The following is a 15,362-nucleotide window of genomic DNA, read 5'->3' as shown; positions in this document are numbered from 1 at the left end:
TTAAAGAAATTTTAAAACTAACAAAATATTTTGTATTTACTATTTGTGGGATTCTTTGTTTCTTTGTGTACATCCAAGTTCCAATCAGCATTATTTTCCTTCAGCCTAAGAACTTCCGCTAACACTTCTTATTGTGCAAATCTCCTATTGGCATATTCTCTAAAATTCTGTTGCATAAAAATTACTAGTTAGCTTTATGTTTTAAAATAGGCTTTATTTTTTTTCAAGCAGTTTTAGGTTAACAGTAAAGTTAAGCAGGAAGAACAGAGAGTTTCCATGTCCCCTGCCCACACGTGTACATAATAGCCTCCCCCACTATTAACATCCTGTACCAGGTGCATTTGTCACAACTCATAAACCGAAATCAATGCACCATTTTCACCCAAAGTCCACCATTTACATTAGGGTTCACTTTGGTGTTGTACCTTTTATGGATTTGGACAAATGTATAATGACACGTATCCACCATTATAGTATCATACAGAATAGATTCACTGCCTTAAAAATCCTCTGTGCTCTACCTATTCATCCTTTCCTCCCTCCTAAACCCCTCGCAGCCACTGATCTTTTCACTGGCTCCACAGTTTTGCCTTTTCCCAGAACATCATATAGTTGGAATCATATAGTAGGTAGCTTTTTCAGATTGGATTCTTTCACTTAATAATGTGTATTTAAGTTTCCCCTATGTCTTTTCATGGCTTAATAGCTTATTTATTTTTAGTGCTGGCTAACATTCCACTGTCTGGATGTTCCAGAGCTTATTCATCTATTGAACTACTCAAGGAGGTCTTGGTTGTTCCCAAGTTTTGGCAATTATGAATAAACCTGCTATGAAATCTTGTGTGCAGGTGTTTTGTGTGGGCATATGTTTTCAACTCATTTGGGTAAATACCAAGAATCATGATTGCTGGATCATATAGTAAGAGTATGTTTATTTTTGTAAGAAACAGCCAGGCTGTAATTCACAGTAGTGGTACCATTTTTGCATTCCCACCAGCAATGACTGTGAGTCCCTGTTACTTCACATACTCACCAGCATTTTGTGCTGTCAGCGTTTTGGATTTTGGCCATTCTCATAGATGTGTAGCTGTATCTTATTTTTGTTTTAATTTGCAATTGCCTAATGACATATGATATTGAGCATCTTTTCATATGCTTATTTGCCATCTGTATATCTTCTTTGATGGGGATTCTGTTCAAGTCTTGCCACTGTAAATTTTGGATGACAGTCCTTTGTCAGAGATGGTCTTGGGGAACATTTTCTCCCAGTCCACAGCTTGTCTTCTGGTCTCCTTGACAGTGTCTTTCACCGACAAGAAGTTTCTAATTTTAATGAAGTCCAGTTTATCAATTATTTCTATAGGTCATATCTTTGGCGTTGTATCTAAAAAGTCATTGCCAAAAGCAAGGTAACCTAAATTTTCTCTTACGTTCCTTTCTAGGAGTTGTATAGTTTTGCCTTTTACATGTAGGTCTATGATCTATTTTGAGTTAATTTTTGCTAATGGTGTTAGAGTTGTGTCTAGATTCATTCTTTGCATGTGGATGTCCAGTTGTTCCAGCACTGTTTGTTGAAAAAACTATCTATTTTCTGTTGTATTGCCTTTGATCTTTTATCAAAGATCGGTTGGCTATATTTGTGTGGGTCTATCTCTGAGCTCTGTATTCTGTTCCACTGACCTATTTATTTACCCTTTTACCAGTATCACAGTCTCGATTACTGTAAGCTTTGTAGTAAGTCTTGATGTCAGGTAGTGTCAGCCTGATTTTGTTTTTCTCCTTTAATATTCTGGTTATGCTGGGTCTTCTGCCTCTCTGCATAAACTTTAGAATCATTTTATCAACATCCACAAAATAAGTTGCTGGGATTTTGAAAGGGACTGCATTGAATCTATAGTTCAGATTAAAAAGAATTGGCATCTTGACAATATTGAGTCTTCCTATTCATGAATAGCCTTTATTTTTTACTAGGTAAAAAGCACTAGGTTGGGAGTTTTTTTTTTCCTTCAGCACAGTAAAAATGTCATTGTTTGTCTTTTAGTTTATATTTTTTGCGGTAGAAAGCTGCAACTTTTATTTTTGTTCTCCAGTATGTAAGGTTTCTTCTTCCTTAGGCTGCTTTTAAGACTATTCCTTTATCACTGGTTTTTAATAATTTGATTGTGATGTACACTGATGTGGTTTTCTTTTTGTCTGTTCTGCTTAGAGTTTGCTGTACTTCCTGATTTATAAGTTTATCATTTTCATCAACTTTCATAATCATGTGTACTTTAAAATTTGAAGCATATTTATAATAGTTATTTAAAGTCTTTGTTGGTTAATTTCATCATCTCTGTAATTTCTAGGTATATTTATATTGAATAATTATTGTCTCAGTTATGGATGACATTTTTCTGCTTCTTTGAATGTGTAAAATCTTTCAGCTTAACTGGACGTTAAGCTGAAAATTTATATTGTTGAGTGCTGAATTTTGTTGTCTTTCTTTAAAGACTATTGGACTCATTCTAGGTTAAATTAGCTTCAGTTCAGCCTGATTTTTCAATGTTTCTCTTCAAGTTTTGTTAAGGCAAGTTCAGATCAGTTTTTATTTTTCAGGGATAGTTTAGCCCTAATTCTACGGTATGATTTCTTTCAGGGTCTCTGCTAAATCCTGCATATGTTTAACATGGTTTCTCCACTGTGGCTGGTTGGAACTAAACTTTTCCTAGTCCTGTGTGAGCCTGTGGCATTGTTAGCTTACAGCTTTCTAGCTTCATGGGGTTTCACCTATACATGCATGGCTTAGGGTTCAGTAACAGACTCGAGGGGAGCCCTCTACAGACTTCTGGAGTTCTTTCTCTGATAGCGCCCTCCAATCTCTCAATCTTCAGCTGAGTGACCACTGAGTTCTGCTCAGATTTGTCCTCTTTGTACTTCTGTCTGAAAAGGGAATCCAGGGGCTTCCCTGGTGGCGCAGGGGTTGAGAGTCCGCCTGCCGATGCAGGGGACGTGGGTTCGTGCCCCGGTCTGGGAAGATCCCACATGCCGCGGAGCGGCTGCGCCTATGAGCCATGGCCGCTGAGCCTGCGCGTCCGGAGCCTGTGCTCCGCAACGGGAGAGGCCACAACAGTGAGAGGCCCGCGTACCGAAAAAAAAAAAAAAAAAAAAAAAAAAAAAGGGAATCCAGGCAGAAAGTTGGACTATTATAAAGCTCACCATGTTTGTTTTCCTTATCTCAGAATGCTGCTTGTTGTGAAATGTCTGACAACAGTTGTTTCATATATTTTGTCCACTTTTCTAGTTATTTACAGAGGGAGAACAAGTTCAGCTTCAATTACTCCATCATGGGTGGAAACAGTAGTCCTTTCACATTTATCTTTTGTTATAGTTTTCCCTGCAGATATGCCATTAAAGTTTTGATTCCAATAATCTAATTTTAAATAATTATGTTCATATCTAGCAATGTTTAATTTCAATGATTATACTTATCTCTTGTAGTAATTAACTGACTTTTAACTCTACCTCATTCTATTTTTTTTTTTTTTTTTTTTTTTTTTTGCGGTACACGGGCCTCTCACTGTTGTGGCCTCTCCCGTTGTGGAGCACAGGCTCCGGACGCGGAGGCTCAGCGGCCATGGCTCACGGGCCCAGCCGCTCCACGGCATGTGGGATCTTCCCGGACCGGGGCACAAAGCCGTGTCCCCTGCATCGGCAGGCGGACTCTCAACCACTGCGCCACCAGGGAAGCCCAACTCTACCTCATTCTATTTTGATTGCAGTTTTTCCCACTCCTGTTTTGTATACCTTAATTTTTCAAATATTTAAAATATGTTATATTCTGTATCTGAGCATCCCCACGTCTGCAATCTTTGCTAGCGATAATTCTACTTTGATATTTGTGAGTCTTTCTTATAGTGCCTTGATTCCTGTGTATCTTGACATTTGAAGTTCTGAGCCTATATTTGACAGGCATTATCTATCGAAATCCTTTGAGACTTGGGATTAAATATCAAGAGATTTATTTTTGCCTCTGCCAAGGTCTCACAGTGTTGTTAACCTAAGATTGCTTTAAGGTAATTTACCAGTTTGTGGTTTCCTATATCACACAGATGGTGCAAATTAGAACCCCAAACATGCATTAAGGCAAGCTGTGTTTATAAATGCTCGGGGGAATTTCTCTTCTACTCTGAGCTCTGCTCAGAAAGATATGTTTTCTTATCATGTCCTTTTTCTGGTGGGTGGACTAGTTTCTAGCTAGAACACCACAATGCTAGAGATACAAGTCCTTCAGTTCAATTCTTCATTTCGTTGGCACCCTTTGTCTCTTCCTTTAGGTGTCGTCTCAAATGCCAACATCCTGTCTTAAGTGGCCACTTCCCCCAAAAGGTAACTCTCTACCACATTACTCTTTTTATTCTCCTCTCATCACACACTTTTTCCAAAGGGTTTTTCCATGCATCTTGTCTGTCTCTCGCACTGGTGTGCAGGAGCCATGGAAACAGACACTAAATCTCTATTTTCTTCTGTGCTTGCAGCCCCAAGGGCAGTGCGTATCACAGGTGAGCATGCAAATATTTGTTGGATGAATAATTATTTTTCTTGAAGCAAATATAAATGAATACATGACATAAAATATATTTCTAAAAAAATTATGTTAGGTCTGTGAGTGCAACATGGGAATGCTCAAAATTCTCAGTCTGGTGTTTATTACCTTGTGGTCTCAAATTATCAAAAAGTTAGGTAAGTGCTTTTCAAAAATCTCAGAGAAGGTGGCTGAGTTAAGAACACATCGCTGCTCACCAGTAGGATAATATTTTCCCCCAAATCAAGAACTGGGTTATCCTAAATCACCCTTAAGCTCTTTATAATTGATATAATTTGGTACCTGGACAAATGTGCTAGCCTAAAATATAATAGGTATTTTTATTTGGGCCTGCCATGAGGAATTCTGAATTCTGTTTCAAATAACAAAAAAGTAAGAATGTGATTTTTATTTCATCATGTTGAGATTTTATGAAGTTTTTAGTAAGAATTATGAAAATGTCCCTCAGAGAATAGCCTAAAAATATCTTCAGGACATGACACCTCCCCACTTCCAAATAATCAAGAGTGCCTGTATCATTTCCCTCTCTCTTGTGTATAAGAGGGTACGAAGTCTTTCACAGGGAATTGAGTTCCATGTTTAGCTATATTGATGTGTCAAATCCCCTGATAACAACTCTGAGCTTAGAAAATGTGATCTAAATATAACTAATTTCCCCTTTTGCAAATCCTGAGAATTCTGTAGTTTTAATAAAATTCTCACGGCGTTCATAACAGGTTTCTCTTGGGAAAAAGATCTCCTGGAATAAAGGCAACCATATACCTTAACCCCAAACAACAACAACCATAAAGTAAACATTTATTGAGTGTTTATAATGGCCTAGGCACTGAGGTAAGGGCTTGTGTACATTTCTTTATTTAAACCTTAAGAATCTTCTTATGATGTAATTATTACTATTATTCCCCCCAACAGGTGAGTAAACTGAGGCAGAGATCAGCAAAATTACTTAGAGTGATGGTTTCAAGGTTATTTAGTGGAGATCATGTTTCATAACAATTCTTTATATTGCTCCACAAAGAAAAATATATTCAATACTTAGTCCTTATGTTTTGGAAAAAGATTCAGCTCTCAAATTTCTAAGGCTGATGATGTTGTTTTGCACTTATGCTACCATGGTATACCATGCATCTAAAGGGCCAGCACTCTGGGACATGGTGTCCTTGCAAAGACCTTTAGAATAAGACAAAAAAGAAAAACTTGAGAGACCCTGGAGAAAAATGATACCAAAATATTTAATGTCAGATTCCAATATTAAAATTTATTTACATTTAACTGTTTTTAAATGGACAAGTTGATGGAATTTTCTTATTTTGCTTGAAAACTGCCATGAATTAATTTCAGAAGGTAGCATTCTATGGGAGATTAATTGTAATGGGGAGAATGATACATTTCTTCTGTTATATATATAAATCAAATTTGTTTTAGAGATTATTTAAAAAACCTTCCATCTTTCTATTATAAGTGCATAGTAACCCAGGGAGGTCAATTACTATCTCAGAAATTCAGTTCTTGTGTCAGTAAGCCCCTAAGATTTAGAATAAATACTAATTAAGATGCAAACTCCAGTCCCATGCACCCTACCTCGTCTAAGAGGTCATTGACTCACCTAGGGTTTTGGCAGGAATTCACAGTAGTGTCTCCACCCCTCGCCACATGTGGGACCTTTTCTTCTTTCAAACACTCTTCTGCTTCCTCTAGGGGGCTGCGTTTGGAAAGGACGTGTTCAGGTTCTCCAACACATTCTTCTCTCTGATCTATTTCAATCTGAATTAAAGGCACTTCCCTTGAGCAAAGTGATCGCCTGGTGTGGCTTAGAAGGACAGCATCCTGGCACGAGGAAGTTTCCTTTCTAGAATCTAAACTGTTGTGATTTGCAAGAGGCGCAGCTTTGCTTGGAGACGACAGTGGGGGATGTTTGCTTTCAGTAATGGAGTTTTTCCTCGGGTAATCAACAGGTTCCCGAACAAGCAGAGCTGGCCCACTTTGCACTCTACTCGAAGCCAATCTGCTTGCACACTTCTCCACCTGCAAGGAAGAGTCACCGGAAGCAGGCTCAGCATCAGCTGCCCGGGCGTCGTCCACTATAATTTTGTTCTTCCGCATGAGGGCTTCGATTGAGTTTGCCCACGTCTCGTGAATTAACATGTCTGTGATCTGGTCGGCCCCACCTCTCCGATACAAGCAAGAGTCAGATTTGCAGAGACCCAATGAGGAAGAGCTACTGACCTGCTGTACGCTGAGGAAATCTTGCTGGCTGTTTTGAGCAAAGCCGTCTAAGGAGTTGGCTTTGATGGGCACGTTCACCGTCAGCCTGGCGCCCAGGGATCTGCTGTTGGGCATGGATGACTGTCTGTAACACACCGGGGATCGCAGAGAAGGCGACAGCAAGCCAGTCGTCCAGTCCTGGCTGCTTCGTCCGGAGGAGGCACCGTCTTTGTTCTCTCGTTCAATGTCCCTCAACATGTACCTGTAGAACTCCTCGGTGATGCTCTCGGTGCTGGACTGCTTTGAGGGACAGCTTGGCCTCACACTGAGGTGGTCATTTTTCCGGCAGGCCTGTTGCATAGCTGAGTTCAGGATACTGCTGGCATTCTTGCCTGCGTAGTAATCCAGCAGTAACTCAAACCCTCTTCCTTCATTTTCCATCTGGTTCACCATGAACCTGGAAAACTCATCGGTGATGCTCTCACAGCTCGACTGCTTGGAGACAGAGCTGGCCCTGCTAACCGGCTGGCTTAGGGTACTCATTAAACCCAGGCTATTCACATACGCCCCGGCGTTAGAGTCCTCCTCTGGAATGCTCTCACAGCTGGAGGCCTTCAGCCGGTTCCACCTGTCTCCACTGAGTAACCGACTCCGAGGATAGCTCTGGGCTTGCCAGACACCGTCCACCATACAGAACTCTGTGAGGTTCACGATCTTGGCTGCCACTTCGTCTGCAAAAGTGTTTACAGAATCTGGGACGTCCTCAAGGTTCATCGACTCGTCCACAACCCTGTTCATCAGCTTCTCTTTAAGTTCCGGGTACTCATCTGTTTTCCTCTTGATCTCGCTGAGTCGTGGTGGCTTGTGTTTCCTCACAGTGGCCCCACCGGCCTGGCTCTCTTTCTTCCTCTTCAAGGATCGGCAGGATACGTTGGGGGTAACCAGAAACTCATTCCCTCTTTTCCATGCACAGAACCAGGGTTGTTTTCCATTGGAGTTGTCAAGGCAAATCGCTGCTATTTCAGTTGCCATGGAAACAATGGTCTCTGCTAATTCTTCTGCAAAGTCTGCAATGCAGTATATGTCTGGGTGTTTTGCCGGTAGCAGGGATTGAGCAGGAAGCAGCAAATCGTTCCCTAACAAAGACAGGTTACCTTGAACTTCATTGTTTAGAGGTGAGGCACAACTGTACTTTTCTGGAGCATTTGGATTGATGCTGTCCTCAACGTCCTGGGAACTGATGTACTTGCTGACGCTCGGTGTCATTTCTCCCTCTGAAGGGGCTCTGCATTCATTCTCATTGTGACTGGATTGTTGATGAGGGATTTTTGTATCCTCTTCCACCACTCCCTTCAGATATATCTCCTTGGGGGATGTTTTAACAGACTCTCTGGGAATACAGGACAATTCAGGTTGCAGTGTGGGGTTCTGGAAGAGGCCTGGCTTCTCTGGGCTCTTGCTTTCTTGCTTTGGACGCTCATCATCTACAAGATCATTGATAACAAGACTGGTGCTCTGCAGGTTGCTAAGTGGATGGCTGCTGGCGTAGTCAGTGGCCTTTGTCCATGCTTGACAAGTGGCCTGATCAGTTGGCTGAGAGTCTAGTTCGGTTTCCCTCCCTCTGACGGTCTCCTTAGAAAGGATGGTGGGACATTCACCAAGCTGTACAAGGCGGCTCATCTTCTTGAAAGTGACGCATATCACATTGAAGAGCAGCTGATTTGTACTTTCCATTAAGGCGTCCAGGGTTTCAGATGAGTGCCTGCCATTGCTGGGGTCGATTATTTTATTCTTCTGGTGAACTTCATCAATGGAATGCTTCAGGATAACATTAGACAGGGTCTGTGCCAGTTCATTCCCAAGGACATTTTCTGAGCACAAGGTCTGAGGCTTTGAAACAGTTTCTGTGATTCTCCTATGCATTGATTGCATGAGGTCTCCAATGCTGCTGTAGGCATCAGGTCTTGTTAAGACCAGAGTGGCCTCCTTGAGCAATGCCTCTGCAATGGCTTCATTCCCCAGCTCTATGCTCTTCCCGGTCACTGAACCACAAAGTGGGGGGACTGCTGCAGACACCTCAGCTGCAGACAAGAAGCCACTTGAAGCCATAGGGCACTTCGCCTCTCCTGCTTCACCCAGGCCACAGACAGCAACAGCACTTACCACCTGAGTCATGCCACACAGAGCAGATGGGAAGGAATATTTGCTGATGGAGTGTTCCTTGAATACTTGAGATGACTGAGTTTGCACCGGTTCATTTCCTCCCAGTGGATGGTTTGAAACCAGGGATTCTTGCTCCATTTTGAATCTTTCTGTGGCCTGTGGACTGGAGATGGTTCCAATCACAGTGGCCGCACAAGCTAATGCTACTTCTAGAGCACTCTGGGGGTGTTTGCTGGAGTTCTCTCCAGAGAGGATGCCTGAAGTTTCAAGTGAGACTTGTGTCTTGGGCCCTGAGGAGATACCTGGCTCAGGGCCAGCAACGCTGCCTTCTGAACTCTGAACAATGACAATTTTGGGGAGTTCATTCCATGACCGAGGGACCACGATATCTTCTGTGGAGCAACCACTGGGGAGCAGTGCACTTCCTAGAGAAACACTGACTGCAGAGTCCTGGGGTAGCGCAGGCTGAGACTGAGATAATCGAATAAAAGCATCTTGCAGCACAGATTCTGCTAAATTCGTAGCATACTCGCCGGTTGTGGCTTCTCCATCTTTTATGGGAAGAATAGAGTTTGTCCCGTCTTCATGGTCTCCTGGGTCTAAACTGCTGTCATGCTCAGAGAAAGTACCACATGCAGAAGGTCCATCTCTCTTAACCATCCTTGAGAAATAAGCATTGCCTGGAATACATAGTGCCTGTGATTCTCCCTCTTGACCTTTAAAATTTTCTGAATAATAATCATTTGTGGTTGGCTTATCATTCCCCACAACTTCACCTTTCCACTCTGATGGCTTGGTTGAGGGATCTAGACTCTGCAAACTTGTATCTTCTGCCACTTTTCCCAGAGATCCTTCTGTTGTAATCAATGGTGTATGATATTTGCTAACATATTTATCTTCCAAAGCATGAAGTAACTTTTCCTTTTTGTAATTCCATTCCTCCTGAGTGGCTTCCTTTGGCTTTTTATTTTCCAAAGCATTGTCTGAGACATTTATATTTTCATAACCTAGTGAAGAGAAAATGAGGGCCACTATTACTTTTTATTTATTTTCTTTTTTAAGACTTCATTTTTTAAGAGCAGTTTTAGGTTAAAATTGAGGCAATATACAGAGATTTCTCATATATCGCCTGCCTCCACACGTGTGTAGATTTCTCTATTATGAGCTCCTCCCGCAAGAGTGGTACATTTGTTACAATTGAAAAACCCATAATAACACATCAGAATCACCCAGAGTCCACAGTTACCTTAGGGTTCATTCTTGCTGCTGTACATTCTATGGGTTTAGACATGTATAATGTCATATATCCATCATTACGGTGTTGTACTGGTTTCACTGGCCAAAAAATCCTCTGTGCTCCACCGATTCATCCCTTCGACTACCATCTGCACCCTTGCCAAACTCCTGGCAACCACTGATCTTTTTTACTGTATCCATAGTTTTGCTTTATCTAGAATACAGGCTTTTCAGATTGGCTTATTTCATTTACTAATATGCATTTAATTTTCCTTCCTATCTTTTCATGAATAGCTTGTTTCTTTTAAGTGCTGTATAATATACCTGCTATTACATTTTAGATAGCAGGTTTCCATGAGTCTAAAATAACATTTAATTCCTAAAGATGCTTTACAGAATCAGGTATCTTTATTTTTTTTTAAATAGCATTTTGAATGTTTCTTTAAGAAAAATGAATCCGAAAAGTCTTTTGAGTTTCATTGTGGACTGCCACTCAACAAAGTGGCTTTCAATGCGGGGTACAAATGCAAGTGCTACCTAGAGTGCGGGAGGGCATTTGGGAGCTGAGGGCTGGTCACCATGTTTCAGGGAGAAAGTAACACAGACAATTGTGTCTTGAAGCTTCCCAGTGGGTACAGGAGGAGAAGGGAGGACGTTCAGGTCACCTAAATCATGGCCTTGTTGAAAGAGTTATTCTAAAGTTGGCACAGGATTTGCCCCAAGGACAGTGGCAACAGCATATGGGGTATCTCTTCCTCTGTGGGAAGAGGAACCCATTGTTCACTGAGCTACAGACATAGACGTAGAGAATGGACCTGTGGACACGGAGGGGAAGGGGAGGGTAGGACGAATTGAGAGATTAGGATTGACATATTACACTACCATGTGTAAAATAGATAGCTAGTGGGAACATGCTATAAAGCACAGGGAGCTCAGCTTGGTGCTCTGTGACCACCTAAATGAGTGGGATGGGGTGGGTGGGAGGGAGGTCCAAAAAGGAGGGTACACGTGTATACATATAGCTGATTCATTTCATTGTACAGCAGAAACTAATACAACATTGTAAAGCAATTATACTCTAATTAAAAAAAAAGAATGAATAAATGAAAGCTAAGCACCTTCCTGGGTTATTTCCTTCTGTACTGACAACAATAATAGTTAAATATAATAAATATGTATGGTTAAATGATATATATATATATAACAAACATATGGTTAAATATAATAGTGCTAAGAGCACTGCTATACTCCCAAATTGTGGACAAGGAAACAGGGGCTCAAAAAGACTGGATAACTGGCCCCAGGTTTCACAGCCTCAAAGAGGCAGTGCTAGGATTCAGGTCAATCTAACTCAGTTTCAACTAATACATGGTTTTAATGGAAAATTTAGGGACGTTAACTTTCCTCCAAGTGATAGTCTCCATCTCTTGGCAGGCAGGAGGATTTTGTTTTAAAACACATAGATTTCCTTCAGCATCCCTAAGGCATCTTTAGGGAGAATGGGGCCATCTAACCATTAAATCTGTTAAAGTGCCTCTGTCAGCATCCCCACTAGTGTTTTCTTACTCTCTCTCCCTCTTTACACTCCTTAAGTGAAGGTTGTGATGTGTCAGCCAAACTGATGTGGCCTGAAACTTTTCTGAAATTTAACCCAGACATTTTTATAGGGTGACTAATTTCAGGATGCACATTCGTTTTATTGGAAATTTCTCACCGTTCCTATATTCTTCCACATCACTTTCCTCCTCCAAGTGCTCGGATGCGGTAAGAAAGTCTTCTTCAATTGAAGACAAGGAACAGTTTGTGTCATCCTCCACTTTTAAGATGTTTGTTTCCAGGTGGAGCTGCCGCTCCTGCACCAGTTCCAGACCAATCAAAAATTTGTTGATTTCAAAGATGATGCAATTGGTACTGTTTGGTCTGTTCCCTCTTGCACACTGGACCAAACAGATATCTGACAACCAAGGACACTGAAAGCAGAGAGAGAAAAAGGCATTTGTTAAAAGAGAAAATATAAAACCATTCCCTCTGACCTTTCTTCTTCTATCAGTCTCTCCTGTTAGAAGGAATGGGGACCTTTAAAATATTTGGAATATTTTCTGGGCTTTTATTGATGAACTGCTTGAAAAAAATTCAAGTGGTGCTTGGGGAACACAGGGTACCCAGGAGAAAGTTTGACTTAGTGGAAAATAGACTAATTATATCACATATTTTTGTTCTCTCCTGTCAAAGCAAAAATTGCCCTGGGCAACATTTACCAGGCACTGAAGACCTTACTCAAAGTTATTAAAATAGGAGAGAGAGGCCAGAACAGAGTTGGACCACAACTCCACTGAAACAAAAGGCAATTGGGTTTTTAAGAGCTGGCATAGGAAGATTGACATCCATCTGTGTTTGGTAAGGAAAAGTAAACTTTCTTGTATCTTCATGCTGAAAGTAGTCTTGCAAATTGGAGCAAAGTGCCCACAGAAGTCAGGCTCCCACCCTTCCACAGAGACAGGGACACTAGCTTTGCTGATGGTTACATTTCAAAGAGATGGGTCCTAGGTCCTTCAGAAAGACATTCTTGGGTTGTAAAACTGGCAAAAGGCTTTTAAAACAATTTACATCTCAATGGGGCAGAGAACTAATTTATAACGATGTTTTCTAAAGTAAATGTTCTGAGAAAAGGGAGGTTTAGGGCCTGGAGTCAGGAGGAAGGCTGTCTAAAGTTTAACCAAGCTGAGGGGAAAGTTCAGGCTGTCTTGGGCACCCCTCTTGATTAAATTGAATCCCAGGTTCTCAGATCAATATCTTTTTCTGCCTTGGTGATAGTCAATACAACTTCTGCCAGTATTTCAGACGGGTAGCAAGTATTTTCTCAATTACAGTTAAACTTTATAATTTGTATTGTTCATTTGAAGAAGTAGCCAAAATGAGATTTAAAGAAATCCCCTGGAAGTGAACGAATTCTGTCTAAAGGATGGGCATATGGGGACAGCAGTGAAGGAGGTCAAATCATTGGCTGGTGTCCCACCGAGACCTGTTAATTCTGTTCAGTTCCAGGGTTACAGACCCTCTCCCTATTCTCTGCGACACATTTTCACTCTTCATAGTGTTATTCATTAGAATAGCAGTAAAAAAAAGTTTCGATTGCCCACGCACAGATTACTAGTAAATCACAGACATGTCTTGTGCATTACAAAAATGAAAACATTCCTGTAAGAGGAACAATATGCTTATCTATAGTAATTTTTAAGAGAAAATTATCTGAATGGAAACAACAGTTAGTGGACAAAGGGAAGCGAAATAAACTTATCTCAAATGGAATTCAAAATGTTTGGAAATATTTTATGTCCTAAACGGGATTATTTAAAACATGCTGACTGTGGTTGGAGTTACTTAGGTCTCATCCTGGTTAACTTGACATTTTAGAATCCTTGAGTCTGAATGTGTGTGTGTGTGTGAGTGGTGAGGATGTGTATATGCAGAGGAACACATACACATAGACATTTATACTGTATTTCTGGAGTTTATCTTTTTCTGACATAAATATCATTTATCAATCTCTTTGATTGCATATTATAATTAGAGTAATTCTAGGACAGATGATTATAAAATGAAAAATTCAGTAATTCTGTAAGGGTCCAGGGATCCCTAGGGGGCTCAGAAATAGAACTTATCTCTGTGCTTATGTGCTTAGGTCTGTTCTCAAGGAAGGTGGTCCATAATCTTGCCTTTCAAAGTGTGGGTAGTGTACTAGCAGCCTCAGCATCACGTGGGAACTTGTTACAAATGTATAATCTCAGACTCCACCCCAGACCTACTAAATCAGAATCTGCATTTTCAAGGAATCTTTTGGTGATTCCAACATGCATTAACATTTGAGAAGTATTGGTCTATATCTTTTATGAAATTCACGAAGGATCTGTGCTCCCCTAAATGGTGAGGACCCACTGCTATAGAGTAATGAGAGCTGGCTTGATTAATTTTCTTTCCACTGAATTCAGACATAATATACTAAAGTGAAATTTGATAGATACTGTCTGAGTGCCTATTATATGCAAGGTATGCTGGGAGGTACAAACATGAATCAAATAATTACTCTAGGGGTTGGAGCATAACATACTCCCAGTAGATCAGACATGAATAAAAATAAAGTTGAACCGTAAGAAGTTGTCAGATTTGCAGGTCAAGATTATTGCATATTGTCATTTCCTATCATTTAGCCTAAATATAAATAACAAAGTGAAATGGGGTAGGAATCAAAAGAAATGTTAAGAAAGCAATATGAGCAGTTAAATAATACTTCAAGATAGGCTTAGGGAAAGGAGGTTGTTATTAAACATTCAATGTTACACCGCTGTGGTACCCTTAGGAAGAAAATGTATTTTCTTTACAATCTTCTTGAAAGTAAATAACCATCCTGAGAGTCTTAGGTAAATGATGGCAAACAATGGAGCCTGTAAAATAATGGCGGATATTATTATATAATTTTTATGATAGTCTACTAGGTGTCTGCATACCTTATGACCTTTAATGCGAACAATTTTCTATGAGGTGTCTGTTGCTACTGCTCTGTTACAGATGAGAAATCAGAAGCACAGAAAGGCTGACCGATCCTTTCAAAGTCACAGAAATATAACGTGGAAGAGCCAGCAATGCAATCCAGGTCTGCTGGACTCCAATTCCTGTGTTCTTTCCAACTCTCCTCACGGAGAGTTTAATTAGAAATCGTTACTGACAGGCCTGGTGCCGAAACCACTCTTAAAACTAAGCTTTGAAAATTGCTTTTGGTTATCATGGTTTTGCCTAGTACAAAGAGAGGATACTTAGAGCTGTTTATTCTCTTTTCCAACAATTCATTTTTCTCACTAAGGAAATGTGTCATTAGATTGACGAGGAAGAATTTTGTTCTAGGCTTGATGAGCAAATTGTAACAGGCTGTGTGTAGATTTTCATTAAGTATCTGGAGTACGGCAAGAAATAGTGGATGGACCTCTGAATTTTTTGATATTTTGAAGGATTAAAGAATAAAAGAAGATTTAAAAACGTTCCAGCAAAACTAAAACACAAGGAAGAGAAATTTGTTAGAGGAAAACACATGCTCATTATTTTAAACTGGAGCTATCACTATCAACATACCTTATTTGAGAAAATTTGCGATCTTTTATACAGTATGTCTTTAGAAATCTTT

At 40.4% G+C, this 15,362-nt stretch overlaps 1 protein-coding gene across 1 annotated transcript in view; it reads right to left on the bottom strand.

Annotated features, from left to right (window-relative positions):
* Positions 1-15,362, bottom strand: part of SPHKAP (SPHK1 interactor, AKAP domain containing) — a 96,357-nt gene that overhangs the window by 22,757 nt on the left and 58,238 nt on the right. Inside the window, exons 5-6 of the mRNA XM_019923411.3 lie at positions 11,901-12,156; positions 6,189-9,957 (exon numbers count right to left, since the gene is read on the bottom strand). Of these exons, the coding sequence (XP_019778970.1) occupies positions 6,189-9,957; positions 11,901-12,156 (4,025 nt within the window). The remainder of the gene's footprint in view (positions 1-6,188; positions 9,958-11,900; positions 12,157-15,362) is intronic.

This window comes from Tursiops truncatus, chromosome 7 (genome assembly GCF_011762595.2).
Source record: "Tursiops truncatus isolate mTurTru1 chromosome 7, mTurTru1.mat.Y, whole genome shotgun sequence".
Taxonomy (NCBI): domain Eukaryota; kingdom Metazoa; phylum Chordata; class Mammalia; order Artiodactyla; family Delphinidae; genus Tursiops; species Tursiops truncatus.
Note: the sequence above shows the minus strand (reverse complement) of the source record. Positions and strands in the feature narration are given on the sequence as shown.